This window comes from Microtus pennsylvanicus, chromosome 7, assembly GCF_037038515.1.
Source record: "Microtus pennsylvanicus isolate mMicPen1 chromosome 7, mMicPen1.hap1, whole genome shotgun sequence".
Classification (NCBI taxonomy): domain Eukaryota; kingdom Metazoa; phylum Chordata; class Mammalia; order Rodentia; family Cricetidae; genus Microtus; species Microtus pennsylvanicus.
In genome coordinates this window covers 105,859,973-105,887,087 of record NC_134585.1, presented here as the reverse complement: position 1 = coordinate 105,887,087, position 27,115 = coordinate 105,859,973, and the positions used below count along the sequence as shown (strand labels likewise).

The window sequence follows — 27,115 nt, the reverse complement described above, 5'->3', positions numbered from 1 at the left end:
AGCGCTTGCAGATTCTCCTCAGATATCCATGGCTTCACTAGCACTGAGTAGTAAACTACATTTCCTGTTCCAGACATGTTTGCCGTCTTGTTGAGCGGGTCTTAAATCCAGTCAGAGAGTTGTTGGTTAGCACCAAGGTAGGCGTGCATGCATCTACTGCACCCATAGGACAATTGTGCCATTCTGGTTGTTGCTGTGGTTCACAGTAAGATTGGGCGGTTGGTGGCTTCTCTCCTTTGGGAGATTGAGCGACATCTTCTGGCAGAATGAAGCCCAATCTTCAGAGAAGAGGCTTTCAGGCCAGGCCCAGTTCCTGGGCCCTGTTTCTGAAGTGCATGGTGTCTTCTGTGATAGGGATTTATCTCCACCCCTTGGAGGGAGCCAAGGGCAATAGCGATAGACTGTATTTTTTTTTTTTTTGAGTCTCTTGGCCATCACTGGCCAACTACTCAGAAGAGGCCTTCTCATGTCCAGCTAAGTGGTCCTTGGTTCTTGGAGGGAGCATTGTCATCCCAGATGAGAAAAGTTCACTGAACATATAATTGTGGATCTCTGTGAGTTCCTGGTCAGCCAGGTTTACAAACTGAGTTGCAGGACAGCCAGGGTGGCTATACAGAGAAACTCAGCTTTGAAAAACCAAAAAAAAAAAAAAAAAAAAAGAGAAAGAAAACCTATCAGACAAAACAAAAGCTCCAAAACACGCCCCCAAACTATAAATGCATATTTATACACAGAATTTCATGCTTTAGTACTAGTTTTAGGTAAATAGTTAATGGTACGATTTCATGGCTTTTCAGACATCCTTACTGTTATTTTACCTCCTTCTGTCTTTACCTTCCCACCTCTCTCAAAGCCCCTTTTCGTCTCTCCCCGTCAGAGCCCATGTATCCTACCATTTCTTTTACCCTCTTCTGTCCTTCTGTATTTGCTTCCCTTCCCCTCCCTGAAGAGCCCCCTTTCCCTTTCCCTCATCAGGTCACTAGCACACTGCTATTCCCCTCTCTAGGCTCCACCACAGCCCTATCCTGGCAATGATCCCGTTTTACTCTTCGTTTTAGTTACTCCAGGCTATGTACTCATATCTGAAGATTTGAAGGTACGAGCCCCCAACGAGAGAAAACATGATGTTTGTCTTCCTGGGTCTGGGTTTCCTCAGTATGATTGTTTTTAGTTCTATCCATTTACCTGCAAAATCCATGTGTACCAGGCTTTTTTGGGGGGCCACCAACAAGCTCCTAAATCATGATGCTGAGACTTACTATTAGTTTTGAATGCTCAACCTAGCTTGGGCTCACTTCTGACTAGCTCTTTTAACTTAACTTAAATATTAACCTGTTTCTATTTATGGTTTTTTTCCCCCTTCAAGACAGGGTTTTTCTGTAGCTTTGGAGCCTGTCCTGGAACTCGCTCTGTAGACCAGGCTGGCCTCAAACTCATAGAGATCCGCCTGCCTCTGCCTCCCAAGTGCTGGAATTAAAGGCGTGCACCACCACTGCCCGGCTTTATCTACATTTTTAACCCCAGGGCTTTTTACCTTTTTTTCTGTATCTCTCACTTTCCTGTGGTCTCTCTGTCTGTCTGGAAGCTGTCTGGCTTCTGACCCCAGTCATGTCCCCCTCTTTCTTCTCATTCTCTTATCCTTTTTTTCTCCCTTTTCTGTCTCTTTGGTGGAATCCTGGAAGCCACTCCCTCCACAGCGCCCCAACTAAAAACAAAGGAACGAACAAACAAAAAACACAAGCTAAACTCTTCCCTGCTACTTCTTGTCAGCCAGTTGCTAACCCTGCTTCTCTGAGCCCGGGTTAATTTTATTTAACGAACACACATGCAACATGTCTTTGCATAGTTAACAAATGCAGCTTAAACAAATGTAACACAACTTTGCCTGGTTAAACAAATATCCCACAACACTCATTTTTCTACTTTATACTACTTCACCAGTATTCCGTGGTGTATATGTAGCGTATTTTCATCATCATAGGACATATTTTGAAAAATGGAAATTGAGTTGTATATTGCTTTGAGAAAATATTGTTTTCATTGTACTCCTTGCTGAGCGACAGTCTGTGCAGTTCCAATTCCATCTGGTTAGGATGCCAGTTTTTATGAGCACTCCCAGCCTGAGAGCTGCCTTCATATTTCCACTGTTTTATTCTGTTCCTTGGGTTGACATGTGCCCTCGCACACGGCCTGCCGATTCTCATGCCAATCTCTTCCAAAATCACCCACAGACACACCCAGAAATGTTATTGGTTACCTGGTGTGTACTAATCCACTTGGTATATAAAGTTCACCAGTATATCTGGGAAACTGGAGCCCATAAAATTCTTTAATTTGATGAAATACTTGACTGAGGCATAGTCAAGTGTTGGTATACTGTCAAGAACTGAGGAGAGGGTTGATTTGAGTACACAGGGGTAAGAACTATGCATGACTCCGAGTTTCAAGAAACAGTTTGTCCCTAAGACAAGTATTTACTTTGAGTGGAAAGCCCTATAGAGTTTCACCAAATTTTACCTCTTTGTTACAATAAATTTAGCATTTTGAAGAGAGAAAATATCTGTTTAAGCTTTTTAGATTATACTATTTCTCACATTTATTGATTATTTGTGTACATATACCCATATAGCATGGTGCACAGGGTGGAGTCATGTTCTCTCTCTGGGGATTGAACTCAGGTCATGAGAATTGATGGCAAGCACCTTTGCCTGCTGAGCCATTTTGCCAGTTCCAGGCTTCATTATTTTTTTTTTCAATTTTTGATACAACAAATATCCGAGCAGAATGTAGGAGAGAGGCACAAAGTGCGCAATGGTTAATCATTGGTAAGTATTCCAACATTACTAAGGGGAGAGAAAGGACTTTATGGCAGGCAATCCTGAGGCAAATGTGAAATTGTCATGCTACACTTTTGATGCTATGACCTCTGTTTTCTCTTTTAATAATTTATTCACTGAGTATGTCCTACAGGGATACAATGCATCTTAATCATATTCACCTCCACACCCTCTCTTCAACTTCCCTTAGCCTTCTCCTCAATATATTTCCCTTTCAGCTCCAACTCCTCCTTTGTTTAATTAACTAATAAATGCAGCCATATATGAATGGGTGTGGGGTCATCCCACTGACATGGGCAACCTCCCTGTGGCCACCCCCTAAAGAAAAGTGATTCTGCCTCCATCAGCAGCTGTTACCTGTCAATAGCTCCTCAGCTAGGGGTGGAGCCTCAGGAACCCCTCCTACTCCATGCTTGTATTTCTAATGGGCTTGTTATTATGCAGGCCTTGTGCAGGTAACCACAGCTGCTGAATTAATGTTGGGAGATTGGCATTTCCCAGCACTCCCTACTACCTCCAGCTCTTATATTCTTTGTGCCCCTGCTTCCATGATGTTCCTTGAGCCCCTGACTATGAGTTACAAGAGAAACCTCATGTAAGTTCTCCTAAGACTTGGGGTTACCAGGATATGGACCTGAGTCCCCTACAAAAGCAATAAGTGCTCTTAACTGCTCTCTCCAGCCCCACAAAAGCAGGTTTTGTTGGCTGTGGGGAATGGGCCTCCTTTGTGTGCTGTAGAGAACACAGAGTCACAACTGACATATTTGAGTAGAGAATACACCTCTATAGGAGGTACCACATGACCACATGAAAAAGACCAAAGTTATGACCAAGATAATAAGGAAAGCCAACTGACAGCATTTTCAAGATTAATGGAAGAATAAACAAGGTTGATAGTATCATGCTATAATTAGCAAGTATTTTATCAAATATCTCTTCACTTTTGAAAATTGCTTTGGTTATTATTTGTTTGTTGGTTTTTATGTATTTAACCAACTAATATACAGCAATGATGGATACGGTGATGGCTTGTTCCTCTTGGCCTTGTCCACTGCTGCTTCTCCAGCTTAAATGGACATTTTCTTACACTGTTCAGTAACACCAACTAAATAAAAATCTGTGCACCAGGGTTTGGGGTGATTTTTAATAATTTCCACCTTATATTTGAACTTTCTAGGAATTAAATAACTTGACTAAAACCCTGAAGTTAGCAACTGGTAAAAGTGTTTAACTCTGTCTAATCAATTCCAGAGCCCATACCATGACTAAGCTAACACATGATAAACAATGATCCTTATTTAACAGTGAACCTCATTCAATCTTTAAAACCAGAAAATCCTTTTGCTGTTTTCATAAATCCAATCAGTGACCTCTACTTCACTATTTGAAAGGTAAGACTTTGAACTCAGAGTGGAGAAGAGAGGTTAAGTAACATTTTACAGAATGTTGCTTTGTGGAAGTTTATTTATCTACATGTGTAATATCTAGAAAAATAAATAAATGATTCTGAATTTTTTAGGGTAAGAGTGAGAAGATATTTCATTCAACAATCATGATAATTAACCAGGAAGAATGGGAGAAATCCAAGGCAGAAAAGTAAAATAAAAAGATAAACATACGCTGGACAGTAGTGGTGCATGCCTTTAATCCCAGCACTCAGTAGGCAAAGGCAGGTGGATCTCTGTGAGTTTGATGCCAGCCTGGTCTACAGAGCAAGTTCTAGGACAGGTTCCAAAGCTACACCGAGAAACCCTGTCTCGAAAACAAACCAAACGAAACCAAAACAAAGAGATGAGCATAATTGCTGTGGCAAAATCAGGGAACACAGGCTGTTGGGAATTTGGGAACTGACTAGGCTTTGAATACTCCCCTGGAGAAGGCCGTATTAGACTATAAAGGAGTCTTCCTCTTCATTTTTCTCTTTCAGAGGATTTATTTCTACAAAAGAGGTAACATTAGCTTTTAGAATATAAACTTGGGGACACAAGATACTGATTTTGTATATTAGAACGTTAGATGTGAGCGTTGCTAGAATTCCCCTGTTTTTCTTATTCCATAACCTCTGTGCCATGATGCCCTCAAAAGTACCTTTCTATTATAAAGTTTCAGATAGTTGAATATTAGTGGAGCCTGAAGCTTAGTAGGCCAACATTTGTATAGTGTGTGTGAAGGCTTGGGCTAGGTCCCTAACACTACAAAAAGGGAGAAATACTAATCTAGCATCTCCATTATTCAGAGAGAAATTATAATTATCCCAGTGGAGTTAAAACCTGAGGGAAAAAAAATCAAAGCAAAGCAATGGACTTTGATAAACTGTTGTTTTGCATTCAATTCTATTCCATATGTGATTGTGAAAGCATAAAATGTCCTTTTGAAAAGAAAAGAATGAAAAATTACAGACTAGAGAACCTGGATTATCCCTGAGCTCAGTTTACCCCATTGAACCATTCTTGTTATCGAGTCCCCAAGACGTTCATCATCTAGTGCATGTAACACTACATCTTTAGTATATGTGAAGGCATGTGTGCACGTGTATATGGAGGCCAGAGGTCAGTGTGGGCTGTCTTCCTCTATTGCTCTTCACCATATCCTGACCCAGGAGCTCATTGCTTGACTAGACTACTGGGCACCGAGACCTGGAATCTTCTGTTTTTGAATTTCCAGTACTGCTATTACAGGAGTGTGCTACCATGCCCAGCTTTCTATGTGATGCTGGGGGTCCAAACACAGATCTCCACACTTCTACAGCAAGCACTGAGCCCTTGGCCTTATGGCATATCTTAAAGGTATCCTTACCTAAGCCCGTAGCCATCCACATGTGCTTATATGGAGAGCTCCGCCTATTAGCCATCTTCACACGGTAGAAGAAGCAAGTGAGGTCACTGGCTATTACGAGGGCCCTGATCCCATTCACAACGGCTCCACTTTTGTGAACTAACTACTCACAAAAGCCCTACTTCTGGATCCCATACATAAGGTGAGTTAGCATCTGCGTGGAAGCTGAGTGATACAAGCATTTTGTCCATACTGCGATCTTCTCAGCTTCAAGGTCCCAGGCTCCTATGAATCCAAATGTCTCCTAAGAAATTCACAGTAGGAGCTCTGCCTGTGAAATTATGGCAAAAAGCTTAGTCTTAAAATTGCCTGGAGCTTCTCAAGCTAACTGAGCACATTTATTCAAATTGCTAGCATGAACCTGGGTTCAGGAACACCTGGTTCTCTCCAGCCCCAAACCATCTCTGTCTTCCATACACTCATAAAATATAGCCACAGAAATAGTGTGGATCAAAGAAAGACCCCTCCCAATGTAAATTCATCCTGGGTATGCTTCCTTTTATTGTTTTATTATTTTATATTTCAGAAGTAGAGGATGCTGTACTGTTTCAACGTCTTCTAAGCCTAAGTTAGATTTCCTTGACTCTTCTTCTGCATTGAGCTATGTTAATCATGACTTCCACGTCAAGACATTAAATTTCAGATGATTTCCTCCATCTCCAGTGTCCTAACTGTTCTGATGTCCAGCAGAGTATTTCAGAGAATATTTTGGGACTATCTTTTAAAATGTTCTAGTCTAATCTTTGACTTAAAGACAAAACAAAAAGCTAGAAAGAAGGTGCAGAAGGAGAGATGGGTGAGGGCAGAGGAGAATACAACGATGTTCAATGCGGAAAATTGAGAAATCTGTGGGAAATTAATAGTGACAACACATTGTCCCCTGTTCCTCAGACCAGCACGACTCCCAGCCATCTGTAACACCAGGTCCAGGGGACTCGGACACTGGTTCCGGGGGACTCGGTGCCCATTCTTGAAATGCTCCAGCACCAGCACACATGAAAGGCACACAAATGCACAAGCACATCCCCATCAAATAAATACATCCAAAAGTTCAAATCCTCTTTTGTGAGACAATTCATTTACAATTGGGCCACAGGTTTTGTGAAACAGCCTTCTGTGTGAGCCCCTGCTCAACAGCTCTTGGGAAATACCTGTTGCAGAGCTTACAGCAATACCTATGTTTAACTGTGGTGCGCCCTCCTCCTTGAGGGAATCTGTCTAGGCTTTGTGATGCTCTTTGTCTTGCTCTCAGCACTTGGTATGATGAGAAGTATAGAGCTAATGGAGGATGGCAGAATTAAATTTTCTATTTTAATATCTAATTAAAATACTTATTTTTGAGTGAAGGTCTCATTACGCGTTATCTCAGGCTGGCCTAGCGTTGAGGAGCCTTCCGTCTGGGGCTCAGGCATCCGGTGCCGTCTCACAGCACATTTGTGTTTTCATTTGAAAAAGTATTCAGTTTGAAAAACAAGCCGTGTAAAAGCAGGGAGTCTTTCCGCGGAACTGCATTTCCGCACTTTTCCTGGAGCTGGACGAGGGGCCGCAGATGTGTGAACCGGTCTTCAGGGCTTCCCATGGCTCAGGACGGTGGGCATTGAAAAGCCACAGATAGTACTAACAGTCTCTCCTGCCTTCTCGTTGGAGTCCAGCTGCCTTAACCCCTGGCCATTTGTGGATTATCCTCTGGGTCTCAACTGGTGCCCAGATGGAGAAATTTTGCCCCCAGAATCACTATAGATTTTGTGTAAAAATAAAAGATAAACAATTGCAGTGGGTTTTTGATCCTACTGCACGTACTGGCTTTGGGGGAGCCTAGGCAGTTTGGATGCTCACCTTAGGAGACCTGGATAGAGGTGGGCGGTCCTTGGGCTTCCCACAGGTCAGGGAACCCTGATTGCTCTTCCAGCAGATGAGGGAGGGTGACTTGATCGGGGGAGGGGGAGGGAAATGGGAGGCGGTTGCGGGGAGGAGGCAGAAATCCTTAATAAATAAATAAATTAAAAAAAATCAGGGGTGGGAAGTGGAGATGGAGGGGGGAACACAGAAGAAAAGATCCACACGGGCCAATTTTTCTTTATTTTCAGTTTTTTAATTCATAATTTTTTTAAAAATTTATTTTACACACCAACCACAATTTCCCCTCCCTCCTCTCCTCTTGTTTCCTCCCCCTGCCTCTCTTCTATCGTCCCCCCATCCATTCCTCCTTCCTCTCCATTCAGATGGGGTAAGGCCTCCCATGGGAGTCAACAAAGCAAGGCATATCAGGTTGAGGCAGGACCAAGCTCCACCCCCTTGCATCAAGGCTGAACAAGGCATCCCCACCATAGGGAATAAATTCCAAAGAGCCAGCTCATGCATCACGGACAGATCCTGGTCTCGCTGCTACAGTCCCCACAAAAGATCAAGCTTGTATACTGTCACCCCAATGCAGAGGGCCTCGGTCGGTCCCATGCTGGCTTCCTAGCTGTCCGTTTTCAGTCTTTATGACCGTCAGCCTGGTGCACTTCACCCCTAAAAATAATCCTCTTCTTAGGACAACCTGCTTATAACTAAAAATATAGACCCTACCTGAAGCTCAGTGGTGGAGCAGTTAGCGATTTTCTAGCATGTGCATGTTCGAACACATTCCTTCCCCAGCACCCCAGAAAACAATAACAAGTCGCAAACCACACACAGTTTTCCAAAAGTGGTCGGGTGACCTCTACGACTGTCCGCAGATCACAGAGCAATAGCCCAGTTCCACTCTATTCTCGCATTTGTCTTTTTTTTTTTTCAAAACAGACCAAACAAAGCAAGACAAAATACAAACTTCTCTTTTAGATGGTCTTGCGCTGGGGTCTCTGAAAGTGGTGGCAGGGCATGGCTGGTTCTGTCTTGGCTCCTGTAGAACGTGGAGGCAGGACCTCCTGCCCATGGACTCGGGGGCGGAACTTGGTTCCGGAGTAGCCCACTGGTTCTTGCCCTGCGCATGCCCCGGCAATCTCGGGACGGTTAGGATGAGGCTTTCTCCTTCTGATGCGGTAACCCCTGCAGATGCTTTGCCTTCGTCCTTCTCTCTCACTGTGGGCAGACATACTCTTTGTCCTATCCCAGGGACCTCAGCCCCTGGGGGACTCAGAGGGCCATAGCAGGGGTTACCCGGGCCGCAGGAGACATTGCACATGGATTCCCTCTACGAAGATCTTTTTTGGTATCTGGACCGTGATGAAGATGGAGCTGTGGACCTCTTTGAATTTCAGGAAGGCCTGCAGGATTTAGGGGCCAATGTTTCTCTGGAGGATGACGAGGTGGGCTTCATGAAGCTCAGATTGATATGGGGTCAGGACCTCTGGAGAGGAGGCAGAATGGAGTCATAGTTTAGACGTTCTCAAACTTGACCTGGTCCTTTGAGGTGCCGCTGGACTAGTATTGCTTCTGTTTATTAAGAATCCTCCAGGGGCTAGGGATGTAGCGGGCAGGTAGAGGGCTTGATTCGATCACCAGTACCTTATACGCCATTGAGGTGGTGCCAGCCTCCACCCAACACCGAGGATGGGGAGGCAGGATGATTAGAAAAAGTTCAAGGTCATCCTCGCAGCGAATCTCTTCAAGAGTATTTCTCAGTTTTCCTTGTGGCTATAATAAAATTTCCAGCTTCTGATTGCTTTTGCTATTGGGCTACAGTTCTGTTTTATGGGGACTACTCGTTCTGTGTTCTCCCGTCATCAGAGGCCTGGGTTAGTAGCTTTGGCACCTCTTAGTTACTTTTCTACTGCTGTGAAGAGACCCTGTGAGTCAGAAAACTTATAAAAGCATTTAGTTGGGGACTTGCTTACAGTCTCCGGGCGAAACAATGACCAGTGTGATGGGGAGCCTGGCTGCAGGCAGATAGGCAGGAACTGGAGAAGTAGCCGAGAGTTTACATCTCATCCAAAATTGGGAGGCAGGAGAAAGAACTGCCTGGGAATTACATAAGCTCCTAGAACTTCAAAGCCCACCCTCAGGGATGCACCTCCAACACGGCCACACCTCCTAGTCCTTCCCAAACAGGTGGACCAAGCATCCAAATATATGAGGTTATGGAGGCCATCCTTCTTCAAACCACCAGAGCAGAAGGGACCAAGATGTGCCTTGGTTTAGAAGACCGGAACATTCACTCCACATGTGTTTGGGGGCTCAGTGGCGGTTGGGAGCAATTTTGTTTTGTTTCTCTTCCTAAGTAAGACCCATCCATATCCTAATAGCTGTGCAGATGGTTGGAGTCTTTCTTTTACGCTTCCGTATGTCGGCCAGCTGTCTTTGAAGTTGACTCCGTATGCCCATCACTACACTGTGGTTTCTTTGTCTTTTGCTGTGACTGGGATAAACGTTTCTCAAAGGTGTTCCTTTTAATGACCTGGCACTCAGCCAGTGATTCTATTGGGGGCTGGTGCTGGAACTTCTAAGAGGTGTGTCTTAAAGGTGGCAACTTCAAGAGTTGGAAATCTCCCATATGGAGGTGGATCTTGGGACCCTGGTCCCTCTTCTTCCAAAATGTGATGTGTATTTGTTTATTTGATACCAATTAACCTTTTAGAAGGAATCCAGGATCTCATCATAAATAGCTTAAGTTCTTCGAAACCCACTTATTCCTTTTTAACATTTTATTTTTCTGCAAATCTTTTTTGGCAAAAGGTGTGAGGCTTAGCATGTCCATTGATTCTGGGTGCACATTCATTTCAAAGCCAAGGGAGAGCCGTTCCCAGGGCTCCGGACCAACCACATGGAACATTATTTTAAAAGAATTCCTGGGTTTCTCCTCAGGTAAAGGCCACATCAAAGAAGTTCTAATGTGTGGGTTCTCATATGTCTGCAGAAGAAATATCATTCATATGGACTGAGAATTCAATTATCTTTTTAAGATAGAAGTTTACATTGTATAGTGTGAGGTGCAAAAGATACTTTTTTATTAGAAAAATAAGAAATCCGAAGGGATAATTTTCTTTTGTCATTCTACAAGTAGGGGAGACAGAATATGCAAGCAGATCACGGTAGGGTCATAAATAAAAATAGACATTGATTCAGAATCTACAGCCAGGAAACCTTGACCTTACAACTGTCAGGCTTGGAGGAAGATGCTTGATGTCTGTCTCCAGTGATAGTCCAGGAAGCTGCACAATAGCATCGGTAAAAGCCTCTCCTCTCCCCCAATGGCCAGGACTTGATTAATCTAAGGGACAGTTCTCTTAATTTTTGGTTCCCATTTTCAATTTGGGATTCATTAAGAACAGCTATGCCTTCCCATAGATCCACACTGGATCCCGCTGCTGGCTTGCCAGCCTGTGCCCACCTCTTCACATGCCAAATCTCCCCTTTTCTGTTACAGAGCTTCCTGTAGGGGAAGCCCCGTCTTTGGGTCCATAGAAAACACGGATGAAGCAAGCTCAGAAGACATGGCTCTGGGCTTTGCCTTTATTTCCACAGAGGGAATTAAAAGGCAATTCAAAAGAGAAGCCTTGTCTTCGTGTAATTATTAAATTGGCACCATCCGCTGCCTGTGAAACCCTGGGAATCTTAACCACAGGAAAGGTTGCGGAGCTATGCCATATTGGATACTAACACAGCTGGCCCAAACTGGAAGTCAATACACAGTTAGTCTTTACTTTAGCCCATGCTAACAATAAGATTTCTTTCTCTCTCTCTGTTTTTTCCTGTAGAAAATTTTTGTTACTGGGGACATCAACAAAGATGGACAGCTGGATTTTGAAGAATTTATGAAATACCTGAAAGACCATGAGAAGAAAATGAAGTTGGCATTTAGAAGTTTGGACAAGAATAATGATGGTGTGTCCCATTGTCAGTTCTTATGCAAAGTTGCCTTTACGCTTTCCACGTCTAAGATATAATCTTTCCAGATGACTGTTATTCGTGTTAGCGTTTATTTTGTTAATGTGATTGAGAGATCATGTTTTTATTCATTTATTTTTTTTAAGATTTTATTTTAGTTGTACGTGTGTGTGCGCGCGCGCGTGTGCGCGCGCGCATGCATAGAGTTATTGCACATGAGTGCCTGCAGACCCTCTGGAGATGTAGTTATGGGTAGTTCTGAGCCAGCCAGCATGTGTGCTGGGGACTGAACTTGGGTCCTCTGTAAGAGCACTAATTTCTCTTAATCACCGAGATATATCTCTCCAGCCTTGAGACCATATTTTTCATGAAGAAAATTTATAGTTTTTTTTCTGTTGAATTAAAAATTGCCATACAGTGTTAACCATTGAGATCATGCTCATTTCACTTAAAATAATAATTATTTACATAATAGTATTATTAAATAAAATAATAATAGTTTAAAATAATAATTATTTACTTGTTCTTCCAATAAGAGGTATTTATTTTTCCATATACAGGCATGACTGTGTATTGTAAAATAATAAGTTCATATCTTACATTTTATAATCTCTTTGGAAGAGTTATTTAGATAGTCTCTGATCCTAAAAATGAGACTAGCTCAGCATTAGTCTTTACCTTCTGGCCAGGATGGCATTGCCTTGCTTAAAGTAGTAGTTTGGGAATAGAGTCCCAGGTAAGTAGGAAGAAAATCAGCAGTGGAAAAACACCAGACCCATGTCCAGAGGCAACCATTGACAGGAAGGATGAATTCAAAAAGATTATAATGCAACTCTAAACCTTTCCCAACCCCTAATGAATGGTTCAATTCACAGACTTGTTATTCAAGAAAGAAGTTGAATAATAGATTGAAAAAAAGTATCATTCTCTTCAAGGGTTGGTATAAAACATTTCAATAAAATTCTAGGTTATAGATATTTTAACTATGTGAGTTATGTAGTCTGAGTTGTGGCTGTGTCTCAGCCAAAGACAATATGTAGGCAAATTATATGGTTGTGTTCAAATAAAACTTCGTTTGGAAAGTCAACAGACCTTATTTGGATCGACAGTTATAATGTACTAGCTAATGATTTAGACTGAACATTAACTTAAAATCAAATTCCTTCAAATAACCAAACCTTACAGATGGTTTTGTTGACGGCTCACAACAGCTATGAGCTCAGTGTGTGGTGGAGGTGGGGGCTGTAGCCGCCAGTAAACCTTGCATTATGTATATTGCCCTCAAGCCCGAGGTCAATCCTCAGGCAAATCCAGTTTTTTATTTTTATTTTTTATTTTTTTTGTTTTTCGAGACAGGGTTTCTCTGTAGCTTTGGTGCCTGTCCCGGAACTAGCTCTTGTAGACCAGGCTGGCCTCGAACTCCCAGAGATCCGCCTGCCTCTGCCTCCTGAGTGCTGGGATTAAAGGTGTGTGCCACCACTGCCCGGCTAAATCCAGTTTTTTAAAATGAACTCTCTTTTCTGCATGTAAACTTCTATCCTGACCTGGATCCTCTGCAGTCCAGTTGCAGAGACAGTGTTGTCTGTGTGTTATTAACAGTCTCAGGACCAGCTACTATGTGACAGGTGCTCAGCCACCTGTAGACGGAGACTGCTCATTTGTCTCCTGGCTGCCCAGACCCGAATAATCACACAGAAACTATATTGATTACAACACTGCTTGGCCAATAGCTTCAGTGTCTTTATAGCTAGCTCTTACATCTTAAATTAACCCATTTCTTTTAATCTATGTATGGCCACGGGACTGTGGCTTCCAGTAAGTTTCCAGCCTAGCATCTTTCTCCTTTGGCAGCTAAATGGCATCTCTCTGACTCCACCTACTCTCTCTATATATCCCTTCCAGCCTGGCTATATTCTGTTCTACCATTGGCCAAAGCAGCTTTATTCATTAACCAATTAAGGCAACACATACACAGAAGGACATCCCACATCAGCCACCTAGTACATAAATTGTCCTCCCCAGAAAACTAGAATTAAACCATAGGAAATAGAGGTGAAATTTTAACAATACATATTTTATAAATGTAGACTGCCCCCCCCTCCACTTATGACTTCATATATATTTTCAAACAATTTACCATTATAGGCTCATGTTTTTGTTTATAAGGATCCCTTAACATTAACATATGTAGTCTATTTTCTCATTATTTGTGGATTTTGTACTGGTGAATATTACTACTTGCTAAAATTTAGCCTCAGAATTAATCCAAAGATGTGTATTCCAGTTGTTCATGGCCATGCAGAGAAGAGCAAAAACTTTGAATCATTGAACATAGATATTTTTAGTTGAGACATAATAAGGATAAAGTGATATTCTTGATTCTTAAAACATAGGTGACATTCTTCTTTATTTTAACTCTCAGACTGTAAGCAACTGTCTCTTTCAAGATCTGTTTTGTGCATTTTGTTTGCATCTTTGTACATTGTTTGGTGGATAATTTTACTTTATAAAATGTTCCCCATACATGGTGCTAGTCCAAGTCCAAGAGTGCCATGGGGTATACCATGCAGAATGTAGATTTCTTAGAACCATTTTCCAAGGGTTCGATGCCAGTGAATGAACAGCACACAGTCATGAGGTGTCCGGACAAACACGAGGCAACCTTAGGTCAGTGGATGACAATGCTGTGATAGAGTCTCTCAGGAACCTGCACCCAAATCCCCTGCAGGATCAGTGGTTTTGCGTTTGCTAATTCAGTGCCTGCAGTAACTTTACAGAACACAGCCGCTGTGCAGTGGACCACTGAGTCTTTTAAGAGTGCAGCCCAGGTTAGCCTCAGATTCTTGGCTATCCTCCTGCTTTCACCTCCTCAACGCAGGGATTGCAGGTGAGCCACTTCCCCCTGGCGAGACCATTGCTTGGTGTGATTTGCCTTTGGATGGATTAAACCAACTTAATCTATAACCCTTAGGTAGAGAGAAGCAATTGTGGGGCCTTCTGTCTGAAAACCAGAAAAGGAAATATGAGTGTATAAGTCAGGTCACTCAGGAATTTAATACCGGTACAAGAAGCTTGTCAAAGCGGCCACGAGATGGTTACTAGGAGGCGTACAGATGTAACTCTATGTTTACTGCTAAAAACTAAAGCTTTGCGAGAAGTCTTGAATTTATGGGGCGGGGGGGTGGGAGTCTGTCCTTTCCCCGATCCCTACTCTGTCCTGAACTGCAGGAGACTGAACCTCCTTGGGCTTTGGTGATTCCACCACTGGGGTGTTTATTTCATGGTTGATTTTTAGTGTACCTGAGTACTTATATTCCTATTGTATAATCATTTTGTAAGAGTGCTGATTTTCCCTTCCCTTCTTCCCTGGGAGAATAAAAACTTATGGGTACTCAAAATAAGAAGATAAAAGGGAAAGAGAGAGAGAAAGAGAGAGAGAGAGAGAGAGAGAGAGAGAGAGAGAGAGAGAGAGAAAGAAAGAGAAAGAGAGAGAGAGGAGAAGGAGGAGAAGGAGGAGGAGGAGGAGGAGGAGGAGGAGGAGGAGGAGGAGAAGGAGAACAGAAGAAGAAGAAGAAGAAGAAGAAGAAGAAGAAGAAGAAGAAGAAGAAGAAGAAGAAGAAGAAGAAGAAGAAGAAGAAGAAGAAGAAGACAACGACGATGACTACTATATGGCCTAGGAGATTGCTGGGAGGGATACGAAGCACTTCACTGTTGAAATGATGTCCCCTCTGCCCCCCTCCCACCATTGTCCAGAGTCTCCTGCCATTGTCCTTTCTCTGAGTGGTCTCCTTCAGCATCCTGTCACTTCTTTAGGTTCCTCACTCAGAAGGTGTCTTCCTTTCCCCTGTCCCTGTGTGTCCCTTTTCCCTGAGGAGCTTGCCGTCCACACTGCGTGGTTGCAGAACCTCTTACTGTGCATGGTCCCAGCCATGCCAGGCCTCACAAGTATGTGAGCCCCTTGAGGGGAAAGCAGGGGCGCTTGTGTTCATGGTGCGTTCTGTTTCCTCTCTTCCGCTTTTCCCTAATTTGTTCCATCTGCAGGGTCTTCAGACTCCCCTTGTATTATTTTTCTATCTTCCATTGCTTTTCTCTCCTCATTGTCTTTTTTTCACTGAGATTTCTCAGAAGTCTGTGTTCTTTTGTTCAGTTCCTTATTTCTTGCTCTCTTTTACTTGGTCACATGTGACTCCTCATTAATTAAATGCCCCTTTACTTATTAAAATGCAGATATGGGCATTTTTAAATGAGCAGTTCCTGGTTTAATGGCGTTTGTCTTGTAGACGGTCAGGATTTAGATCCCCCTCCTACTGCTCCTCACTCTCATCACCCAGCAAGGATGGGAGCTTTTGGCCTACACTTGGAGGAATATCACTGTTTATCCACTAGGCTTATGAATCAAATAGTATGTGTGCATTTTAAGGTATCTGTGAACAATTTGAGTACCGATGCCACAATATGCATTTAAGAAGATCGCTGGCTTGCCTGAATGCTTTGCTTCGCTGGCATGGTTCAGAAGTGTTCTCAGATTCCGAGCCTGACCTGACACTGTTTTCATTGTTTGAAGGGAAAATCGAGTCTTCCGAAATTGTCCAGTCTCTCCAGATGCTGGGTTTGCATATTTCTGAAAAGCAAGCGGAGCTGATTCTCCAAAGGTGAGCTCTCCGTCAAACTGACAAACTTCTTTAACATCTCGTCTTCCATGCTGGTCTCTAAGGGCCCTATCAACTGCCTTCCTGCATCTCAGTGTACCTCGTTACCTTCACGTACTGTCTTTCCCTCCTCCCTTCCCATTTTGTTCCTATGTAAACACACTATCTGCAGGGCAGGGATGGCAGAGGGGTGCTTAAACTGGACTAGCTGGTTGTTGCAAGGCTTCGGGAGCACGGGGACAGCAGGGATTCTTGTGTCTAGAGATAGGAGCTAAGGGGTTTTGGTGTTGCTTTAAAACATTTACTTTATGTGTAATTGGTGTTTTGTCTGCCTGTGTGTGTGTGTGTGTGTGTGTGTGTGTGTGACTTGCATATCTTGTGCCTGTGGAGTACAGAAAGGTGTCAGGTCCCCTGGAACAGGCCGAGAGGGGAAAGAGGCAGATGGGGAACAGAAAGCTTTGTCAGCCCATGAGCATGAATGGAGACAGCCCTCCGGGAGACAGATTTCAGTGACTCAGCTCAATTTCATCCCAGAATCTAAGGACTATGTGGAATTTGTAGACAACTCCTAATTTGCATTAGTGGCACACTCCTCTCACAAGGCCTCCTGTGTGGCGGCAGGGTCCTAAGGCAGAGCCCCTAGCACAGGTCTCAGCAGGGATCTCTCTGCCAGAGATCAAGCTAATCAGGCGGCTGGTTTAGAGACAGCTTTTAGATAAGCCAGTCCTCCAGGCCTGGGTACATTCTCCAGATAAGGGCAGGTAGAAAGCAGGAAGCAGGGCGGGTTCCTGGTTGCTGAGCTGTTGAGATAAGCTGCTGCTAAGCCACCGGGAGGCTGCGACCTCTGACCAGCCAGCGATGCTCAATGCTGTGAGCCACCTGGTGTGGGCTGGGTCCTGAGCCCAGGTCCTCTGGAAGAACACGGTGCTTTTAACCACTGAACTATCTCCCCAACCTCAGGCTAATAGTTTTTAAATCAAGTTGGTTTCTTTCTTGTTTTCTTTTTTTTAAAGTATTAGCATGTGTTAACTCTCTCTTCCTTCAGAGTGTCTCAGTCATATTAGTCTTTCTCTCCCGCCTGTTCTCATCCCGATTCCCTCCCGCTGGCCTCCTTCACCCAAATAGCACCCCTTCTACTTACATCTTTAAAATGGATTTTGATTCTACATGAAAGAAAACTTACAATATTTGTTTTTCTAAGCCTGCCGTACTTCTTATCACGACCGACTCCAGTTCCATCCACTTCCCTGCAAACGACAGAATTTCTTTTTTATGGTGGTCGGTTCTGGTGTGTGCGTGTGTGTGTGTGTGTGTGTGTGTGTGTGCCCCTTCACCTGTTGACGGGCATCTAGGCTGATTCCATGTCTTGGCATCTGTGAGTAGAGCAGCAGTAGACACACGTACCTCTGAGGTGTGCAGGCGTAGAGTCCTTGGGGTGCATTCCCAGAAGTGGACCGGTAGAGGCTCATGTGCCGGTTCTAGTTTTGGTGTCTGGAGGGATCTCGGTGCTGATTTCCACGGCGGCTGCACTAATTTCCACTCTCATCAATAGTGTAAAGTTTCCCTTTCCCTCCTGCACCCGCTGTTCCTGCTTTCTGGACGTGAGCCATTTGGAATGGGGTCAGATGGGACATCAGAGCACTTTTAATCCTTACTTCCCCGATGGCTAGGAACTGTTTAACAATTTTCACATGTTTACCGCCCATTTATGCCTCTCTTGAGAACTGTACAACTCGTTTGTCCACTTAATGATCAGATTATTTGTGGAGGTTTTATGGAGGGTGTTTAATTCTCTCTCATTTATTTATTTTGTTGAGGAGGTGGCCTTTTGAGAAGAATCTGGCGTCTGTGGTCGAGTGGGCTTATTTCTGGGCACTCTGCTCTAGTGCCTTGATTTAAGCGTCTGTGTTTGAGTTAGTCCTCTGCTACTGTTGTTGCTATGGCTTCGTAGTATAATTAAAATCAGGTTATGGGGGTACCTCCAGCATTACTCTGCTCAGAATTGGCTTAGCTATTTGGGGGTCTTCTCTGCTTTTATATGAATTTTAAGATTGTTTCCTCTAGTTCTGGGAGGAATGTCATTAGAATTTTGCAAAGGGATTACACTGAATCCGTAGATTGTTTTTAGTAACATGGTCATTTGAGCAATAGTAATTCTGTCAATCAATCCCCAAGCCTGGAAGCTCTCTCCATCTTTTACTGTCATCTATTTCTTTTTCCAGTATTTTATATTTACAACTTTCATTAGGAAGATTTTTCACTTTCTTGATTAGGCTTGTTCCTAATATTTATTATTTATTCAGTTGCGGCTGCTGTGAACAAGATGGTTTTCCTCCTGAGTATGCTTGTTATTGGTCTGTAGAAAAGCTGCTGGCTGTTACATGCCAGTTTTGTATCCCACTAATCCATTAAAAGTGTCCCCAGACCTAAGAGTTTTCTGCTAGAATCTTTAGGGTCTTTTAAATATAGGATCCTATTATCTGAAAACAAGGGTAATTTGATCTGTTCCCTTTTTTATTCGTATCTCTTTGATTTCTTTCTTTTGTCTTATGACTCATCCTAAGACTTCAGACATTGTATGTATTAAACAAGAGTGGAAATATTGGACACCTTAGACTGCTCCAAATTTTAGAGGCAATTCTTTCATTTTACCCCACTCAACATATAGCTATATGTTTTTCACTTGTAGCTTTTGTAGTGTTGACATATGACCCTTCTGCCACCGGCTTTTTCAGGACTTTTAACATAGAGAGATATAAAATTTATCAAACTTTTTTTTTCTGTATCTATTGAGATGATCATGTGATTTCTGTCCTTGGTTCTAATTCTATTATGTGCTGTATTACTTTATTTTCTTGTGTGCGTTGAACAGTTTTGTTTAAACATTATTTTACGTGTATGGGTGTTTTGTTGGCATGTGTGTGTGTGTGTGTGTATTCCATGTGCATGCAGTACCTATAGAGGCGAGAACAGGGCATCAGATCCCCTGGAACTGCAGTTACATACAGTTATGAGTTGCCACATAGGTGCTGGGTTGAACTCAGAGCTTTTATAAGAGCAGCCAGTGCTTTTAACTCCCGAGTCTTCTGTCCAGCCTGCTTCTTACATCTTTGAAACAAAACTCACTCCATCAGTGCAAAATCTCTCAAATGTGTTATCACCCCCAGTTTCCATGAAATAGTTCATGGGAAATTTTTGTGTCGTAATGAAACAAAGAGTTAATTCTTTGAAAAGACAAAGAAAACTGACACACTCTTAACAAAGTGTAGATTTTATCTTCTCTCATTTAAGGCCCCAAATCATTTTTTCTTGTATTTCCTTTGAGAGCATTAGGAATAAAGCAACTTGTCAGCCCAAGTCTACACGAGATGCAAATGCACCAACACTCATCTTGTGTGCTGCACAACAGAGCACCTCCCGTGGACACGTGCCTTCCCACAGCGTGGGGCAGAGTGGAAATTCAGTAAAGCTGTAGGATGACAGCAGTGTTGGTGCACACCCTTTATCCCAGCACTTGGGAAGCAGAGGCAGGGGGATCTCTGAGGGTTCGTAGCCAGCCTGGTCTACAGAGTGCATTCCAGGACAGCCAGGGCTACACTATCTCAAAACACAAAACAGAACAAAAATGGTGCAATGTTTCTAAGGTGACACTTGCCGCATAGAGCATGCTCATGAGAGGGAAGTTAGGGGTTATGGTTAAGTGCTAAATCACTGCCCAAAACCAGAAACTATAGATAAAATGAGAGCTGCTAATACTGCAACCCAGAACGCAGTTTAAACCCAGCGGTGACTAGGATTCCTAGTGACATCGACACCTCTGCACTGGGGCAAGGAAGCTGAAGTATAATCTCACAGAGACAAATGGGAATTAACATTAGCACTGAGAACATAATAATAAATATCAGAAAATTGTATTTTATTTGTAGGCTGCTTGCATGTGTCACTGTCATATAAATTATAGCATCATATCTGAGGAAACACTAAAATATTTTTTCAGACATGTTAGTTCAATACATAAAGAAGCGCCTTGCACCTACCACTTTAGTAACTATCTGTATTGAACAACGCAATAACGAAATAAAGCCCAGTATGATTTCATATTGTTCTTAGGAAAATCTCATAGAATGGGCTTTCTGCCCAGAAGCTTTAAACACACACACACACACACACACACACACACACACACACACACCCCACACCCCACAAAGTATTACCGCTTACACATGTAAGATGACAGAATGCTGAGTTTAGAATTGATGAGATACCAGGATTTCTGAAAACTCAAATAACCAGGAATAAGATTTTGGTTTCTTAGAACCACTGCTAATTTTCTTACACTGATGAAAATTGGAGAAGAAAATTGAAAGCTATTTCAAAATTGCACCCAAGTGTTTCAGTCTTAGGGTATTAAGAAATAATTCCCTGAGCTTGTGAGAGGAAAAAAATGGCCCCCAAATTTATTCATTCATACTCCTTAATATTTCATTACCCATTTTGTGTCTTTTAGCCTGATGCCTTGAGTCTGACAGAGTGCTAAGTGTGGTCTGTAGTGGGCTCTCCATAATGTTTGGATCTGCTTTTCTCCAAGTAGTGAAAATGGTCAGAAATATCATAATCTATCATAATGTATGCATATGAGTCACTGTGAGTGGTGTGGTTTTCTTTTTCCAGGGCTGCATGCCTGCTAATCGAATGGTCTTTTGCTAAACCCTTTAAACCTGCCAACACGTTTTTAAAATTCTTTAAGAATATTAATCTGGGAGGTAAAATTTCACTCTGTAAAATGAGCAGTCATGTTAGCGGTGTCCATGTCTTGATCTTTAACCACCTGTTTAAACCTTCAGCATTGACTCTGATGGGACCATGACAGTGGACTGGAATGAATGGAGAGACTACTTCTTATTTAACCCTGTTACAGACATCGAAGAAATTATCCGTTTCTGGAAACACTCTACTGTAAGTTTGCTTTCTGTTTCTGTAGCTTCTTAGAGCACAGGTATAAGCATAAGTTTAATGTCAATGCAGGAAACACAGCTCCACCTTAAAAGAGACAAAGAGATAATTTATTTTGTATCTAATTGAGGGACCCTGGTCTGGGAACATAGACTCAGGTTACCCTAAATTCAGTGCTCTAACACGGAAATAGTTTCATGAGGTTTTTCTAGTAACACAGCAGAAAATCATAAATAAAGATTTATGATTTATGATTTCAAATACTTTGGCGGAAACATCAGACAGAGGGCTTATAGCAAAGTAGGGAACTTTCTGCTATGGTCCTCAGAGGCCGTGTGATCCTAGCCTTGAGCTGGTAGAATCTAGGAGGTCTGTCCAAGCCTTCCAAAGGGTCTACCTAATACACAGGATGTTAGGTCACACACAGAGGTGGGCAAAGACACATATTCAGGGGGATAAAGGTAGTTGAGATAGGTTGACCCTGCTCACTAAGTTCTATGCAGCCCGTCAGTCTTTGTAGCCCCTTATGCTTAACGGAGCTCTGGTTCCCAACAGTTACTACCCCCAAACACTGTAATACCCTGGAAAGGCCGGCCAAGTCCAAGAAAGTCCCAGTCGATATTTAACTTCTAGATCTGTTTATTCTATTAGGCACAGATTAATGGAGCATCTTTAAAGCCCCCAAGGTGGCATAAATACAGCTCTTCTCAAAACTTGGAAGAAGTCCCATCTCGATGAGCTAGCTGCTCTTACTTCATTGGCATTTAATGCTTCTGCCACAGGGAAGTCTTAAAGTCAGAAAACATGTATAACCCAACCATCTCTGTACTTCTATATTGCTAAAGATGACATGGCTTCAGGTCCCTCCCGAAACTGCTTGTTTAGTCAGGCTGCCTAGATTTATGGCTGTCCCAAGGGACTGCATTGCTCATTGAATGCTGGAGAATCATATTGACTCGCATGCCTGGCATTTCCTGCCAGTGCACACTCCACAAAATTCCCCTGTGATTGTTTCATTCACAATCCGATAAAATGTATTGGTGTAAATTAGCTTCTGTTGTACAGTCTGCTCCTCAAAGCCCTTGGGGAACCTTCTGCAGGATCTCCCACCCTTTAACCCGTGGACTTGTCTTCTGTACTTGGGGAGAAGTAGCTTTGACTCTCACTCAGTACACCTAGGGTTCACATTGTCACCACTAACAATGCCTAAGCTTACGCAGAGCATTATAAAACCAGTTATGAGTATACATTTTATGCTGTGTGAACTTTGTATTATATCTTTGGGGATAGTTGATCATTTGACACTCTAATCATAAATAAATTTTATTGGTAACGAGGAAGAGAGTATTACTCCCAAAGTACGGCTCATTACCTTTCATTCTTGCCCGTAAAGTTTTATGTCAAAGTCATGTTTTGTGTGTGATGCTGGAGCCTGGAGCATGCTAAGAAAGTGCTCTATGACCTAGTTATACCCACCGCAGCATTTAGATAATTAAGTTAAAAGTATCATAGTGATAAAACTGTCCTCAAGCTATATAGATGATGAGCGTAGAGCTATTTATGTGCAAAGTTTAATTGTAAAATTTTCATGTTTAAATTATATATACTCCACGGCCCAGAGTGTAATGGGACTTAAGACAAATAGTGTCTGAAGTACGGGCTAAGTAGTTTTTCAAAGCTGCCACCAACTGTGTGGCTTTCTAGCATTGCGACAAGTGACTGACAAGGACCAACTGTGGTAAAACATTCCCCTTTCATTGCCATTCATTCCAATGAAAGTCACCTGATCTGAAAAAAGGAGGAAGTTGTGACTTTGCAACTGACAGTTCCCAGGGTCTTGTGTGTCGGATTCTGCGTGACATTCCGTGTGACTAGATGCTCACGCGTGCATGTTCCGATTGGTTCACTGTCAATCCCCAGGGAAAACCTTGATCAATACAGTAATAGCTCCTACACAAAAAGAAAGTTCTGGGCTTATCTGTTTGTGTCTGAAGAACTGTGGGATCTCTTTCCATTTTACCAGGGCATTGACATAGGGGATAGCTTAACTATTCCGGATGAATTCACAGAAGATGAGAAAAAATCAGGACAGTGGTGGCGGCAGCTGCTGGCAGGAGGCGTGGCTGGCGCAGTCTCTAGAACTAGCACAGCACCTTTGGATCGTCTCAAGGTCATGATGCAGGTGAGTCATGCCACGTGCCAGCCTGTATCCAAAGCATACTGTGTGTAGTCACAGTTCTTCATATCTTAAAAAATGATATTCTTCTACCATTAACCTTCATATTAGCCACTTGTCTAAGTATTTGGTACTGTTCCATTACATTGTAAATTGTTAGTACTTGTGTGTAATGAAATCTTAGTCTTTGGTATTCTGCGACTTCAAATGTTTAACTAAAAACCAAAAACAAAACCTCGATGCTATTATAGGGTTCTCATCAAATTATATTTTCTTTGATTTTAAGACTTGAGAAAGAGGATTTCTCAAGTCCTGAATCTTGGTGATGAGAATATAATTTCAGAAGTGATTCTAGAGCTAAGGTTAGCAGAAAAGACCTGGGTTTCTAGACAGGCCTGGCTGCTCGCTGGTGTCGGAGAGAGAAGGAAGAATATCTGTTTGTGCACACCATGGCAACCCATTCCATATTCATGGAGCTCGGGAAAGCAGCTGGTTTACTTCCACGTACATGTAAGGAAGCTGAGACTGCAAAAACCAGTTTCCTTTATGAAGAAGAGTAGATGAGGCAGGAAGTAGCTTCACCTCCAGAGCCTTCCTTTGGTTCTTACCCTGCATTTGACTTCTGAGATCTCATGTTTTCTCCATTCCGTAACGGTAGTCAGAGTATCTACCAAGGACGGCTCTAAAGTTTAACTTACGTAAACACCGGCATATGGGAATAGTGTAGAAGATATTAGCAGTTGCTTAAATACGTTTTTATTTTATGTGTATGGATGTTTTGCCTGGATCTATGCATGTGTGTCGCGTGCATGCAGAGCCCACAGATCCCAGAAGAATGTGCCAGATTCCCTGGAACCGGCGTTACTCACGGTTGTAAGCTCTGTTGGAGATACTGGGGATCAAACCTGTGTCCACTGCAAGAGCAGCCTGTGCTCTTAGGCACTGAGCCATTTCTGCAGTTCCTTAAAAATGTTTTTAAAGTTGTGCTTTTTATGATTGACTATATATAGTCAACACTTTCTTATTTTTAAATTGTTTGGATAAAAGAGATTTTTTTTTATTGAGAAAGCTTGAATGGGCACACATGTTTTCCTTTGTCATATGTTATTATGAAGTTTGTTATTTAAAATAAAGTGGCTTTGTTAAGATTGTTAAGATTCTACACATTTGAAGGTCCCTCCAAAGTCTCCTTCAGGTTTGATAGTAGATGGTCTCATAAAAATACAGACTCATGGTCGTGGTTTATTACAGGGAAGAAATACGGATTCAAATTAACCAAGGGAAGGAAGTGCAGAGGGCTGAGCCCAGCAAAGTTCCCAGTGTAGATCTGCTTCTGTCTGTGCCCTGTGCATCTCGAATGCAGCCCATCAGAGATGCTCTCTGGAGGAGGCTTTAGCATCCAGGATCCGGTGTTTGCACTCAGCTCAGACCTACTTTCAACAATATGCAGAACTATCCCATGACGCTTTGCTTTTATTTCTAGGTTCATGGTTCCAAATCAATGAATATATTAGGAGGCTTTCGGCAGATGGTAAAGGAAGGAGGACTCCGTTCCCTTTGGAGAGGAAATGGCACAAATGTCATTAAAATCGCTCCTGAGACAGCTGTTAAGTTCTGGGCTTATGAACAGGTAATTGCTATTACCTGTGGAGATCATCAACAAAAGAAGTTAGCTATCTGATTCAGTTAAAGATCAGCACGCAGCGCTCTGGGACTTTATTCCTAATATTCCATGAGAAAATTCCTTCTGGGAGACTAGGACTCAATAAACTCAATGCTTCCCCAGAGCCGAATTCTGGAATCTTGGATTCCAGAATACCATTTATGGAGGGAGGCTCCCCCGCCCCCGCCCCTCTTTTCTAAGTAGTTCTTCAAAGCGTGACTTTAGCTGACTCATCTTGAGTGCTTGGACACAGGGCACTTCATCCAAGCTTTACAAAAATGGCCCTGGAAAGAAAACTGTTCAGATGAATTCCTTTGTGTCAATGGAATTGTACTTAGCTTGAAAATTCCATGGAGGCAGGGGTCGGGCTTCTCCCTGCCCTCCAGCACCCAGGCAGAGCCCAGCACAGGCGAAGTGCTGAGTGTTTGTTGAGTGGATGCAGGAGACAGCAAATGAAGCATTTGCCTCCCTCTCTGTGGGCTGGATTGAAGCACAGCAATGGGTTTGGAGGTCGGCTTCTGTGGCTATTAGCAGGATCACTGAAACGGCTGCACAATATTTTTCTTCTGTCATTTCTTCTGTTATGGTTTACTATGGCCTATATGAACCTTAGAGTTTAATACCACACCCTGGTTTCTTGTTTGAGTAAGTTCAATTCTATTCCCGTTTGAAATGACCAGGGCTTGTGGTGTCCATTCCTTGACTTTTGAAATAGAGAAAGCAAAGAGCAACTGACCTCAGGTTTTTACGTGGAGCCCATTCAGGGGAAAGAGATTTTCCTAATTCAAATGCCTGAACATTCAAATTATGATTAATTTTATGATAGGAAAGCCAGAGCCTAACATGCATATTCAAAAATAATGCTGTTATTTCAATATGAGGAAGTTCGGTGTGTCTGAAAGCCCCCACACAAGCATACTTGGTACCATTCATCCGACTCTTAACCTGGCTGCTCCAACAGGCTCACCCCTCCCTTCCCTTCCCCTCTTTCTTTATAATGATGCTGGAATTTGAACTTAGGGCTGCTACACATGTCAGGCAAGAACTCGGCCGCTGAGCTATAGCGTCACCTGTGTGGTGATCTAATTTGAAACCCTGCTTCCCGGGAAGCAGAATCAGCAATTTAAGCCCCACATTTCTGCTAGGATTGTTAACGTAGAGGATGCGTCTCTAGGCATCTCATCGCACTGTAAGTGAATTGATTTCTAGGATCTGATTTGTGCCTCACCACCGTAAAATACCATCTAAGGTGTGGTTTAACAACAGAAGTGTGTTTCTCACAGCTCTCAACTTTAAGCACTATCGGATCAAGGGCCAGGCAGCGGAGTTGCTCTTCCTGCCTTCTTGCTCCATAGTCATATGGCCTTGGTGCTTGGTTTGGCAGAGCGTGAGCTGTCAGCTGTCCCTTCTGAGAAGGATGCTATTCTATCCTGAGGTCTCAGAATCTCTTTCTAACCAAAATCGTCCCCAAAGTCCCCGTCTCCTAACACTATCACAGTGGAGGTTTGGGTTCAATAGAAGAATTTGGAAGGGGGAGTTACCGTAAAGTCGCTATTAGTGCTCATCTTAAAACTTCCTTTTTACAGTACAAGAAGTTGCTGACCGAGGAAGGACAAAAGTTAGGAACCTTTGAGCGGTTCGTTTCTGGTTCCATGGCTGGAGCAACTGCGCAGACTTTTATTTATCCCATGGAGGCAAGTACCGCTGAGGCCCGGCTGCTTGATGGTGTTTGCACTGGCTAGCTATAGTCATGTACTAAGTCAATGCAAACCTAACAGTTTAAAACAAGCCTTTAGCATCTCACAGTTCTGGCGATTAGAAGTCTGAGAAGAACACAGCTAGGTTTTCCTGGCCCCAGGTGTTTTAGCGCCTTCTGTGAAGGTGTCAGTCAGCACTGTGGTCATCTAGAGGGTGACCTGGGGTGGAGCTGCTTTCAGGCTTACTCAGGTGGCTGCTGCCAGGCCTCACTGGCTGCTGGCTGTAAACATCAATCTCTTTTAGGCAAGCCTCTGTAGATGGTCTGTGGATCTTTGCAGCATGCCAACCTGATCTCCTTTACCGTTAATGGCGTGAGCGAGACGAGAGCAAGCCATTGTGTGGGATTAAGCTGCTGTCTGTTGTCACTTTCGCTGTACCCTATTGGCTACACAGACTGACCCTGGTACTGTGTGCGAGGGGCATCCTGCAAAGCAGA

General features: G+C 42.9%; 1 protein-coding gene across 1 annotated transcript in view; it reads left to right on the top strand.

Moving 5' to 3' along the window:
• Slc25a24 (solute carrier family 25 member 24) overlaps positions 1 to 27,115 on the top strand; it is a 39,034-nt gene that overhangs the window by 4,315 nt on the left and 7,604 nt on the right. Inside the window, exons 2-7 of the mRNA XM_075981574.1 lie at positions 11,351 to 11,477; positions 16,045 to 16,132; positions 20,974 to 21,085; positions 23,106 to 23,264; positions 24,742 to 24,888; positions 26,508 to 26,615. Coding sequence (XP_075837689.1) covers positions 11,351 to 11,477; positions 16,045 to 16,132; positions 20,974 to 21,085; positions 23,106 to 23,264; positions 24,742 to 24,888; positions 26,508 to 26,615 — 741 coding nt within the window. The remainder of the gene's footprint in view (positions 1 to 11,350; positions 11,478 to 16,044; positions 16,133 to 20,973; positions 21,086 to 23,105; positions 23,265 to 24,741; positions 24,889 to 26,507; positions 26,616 to 27,115) is intronic.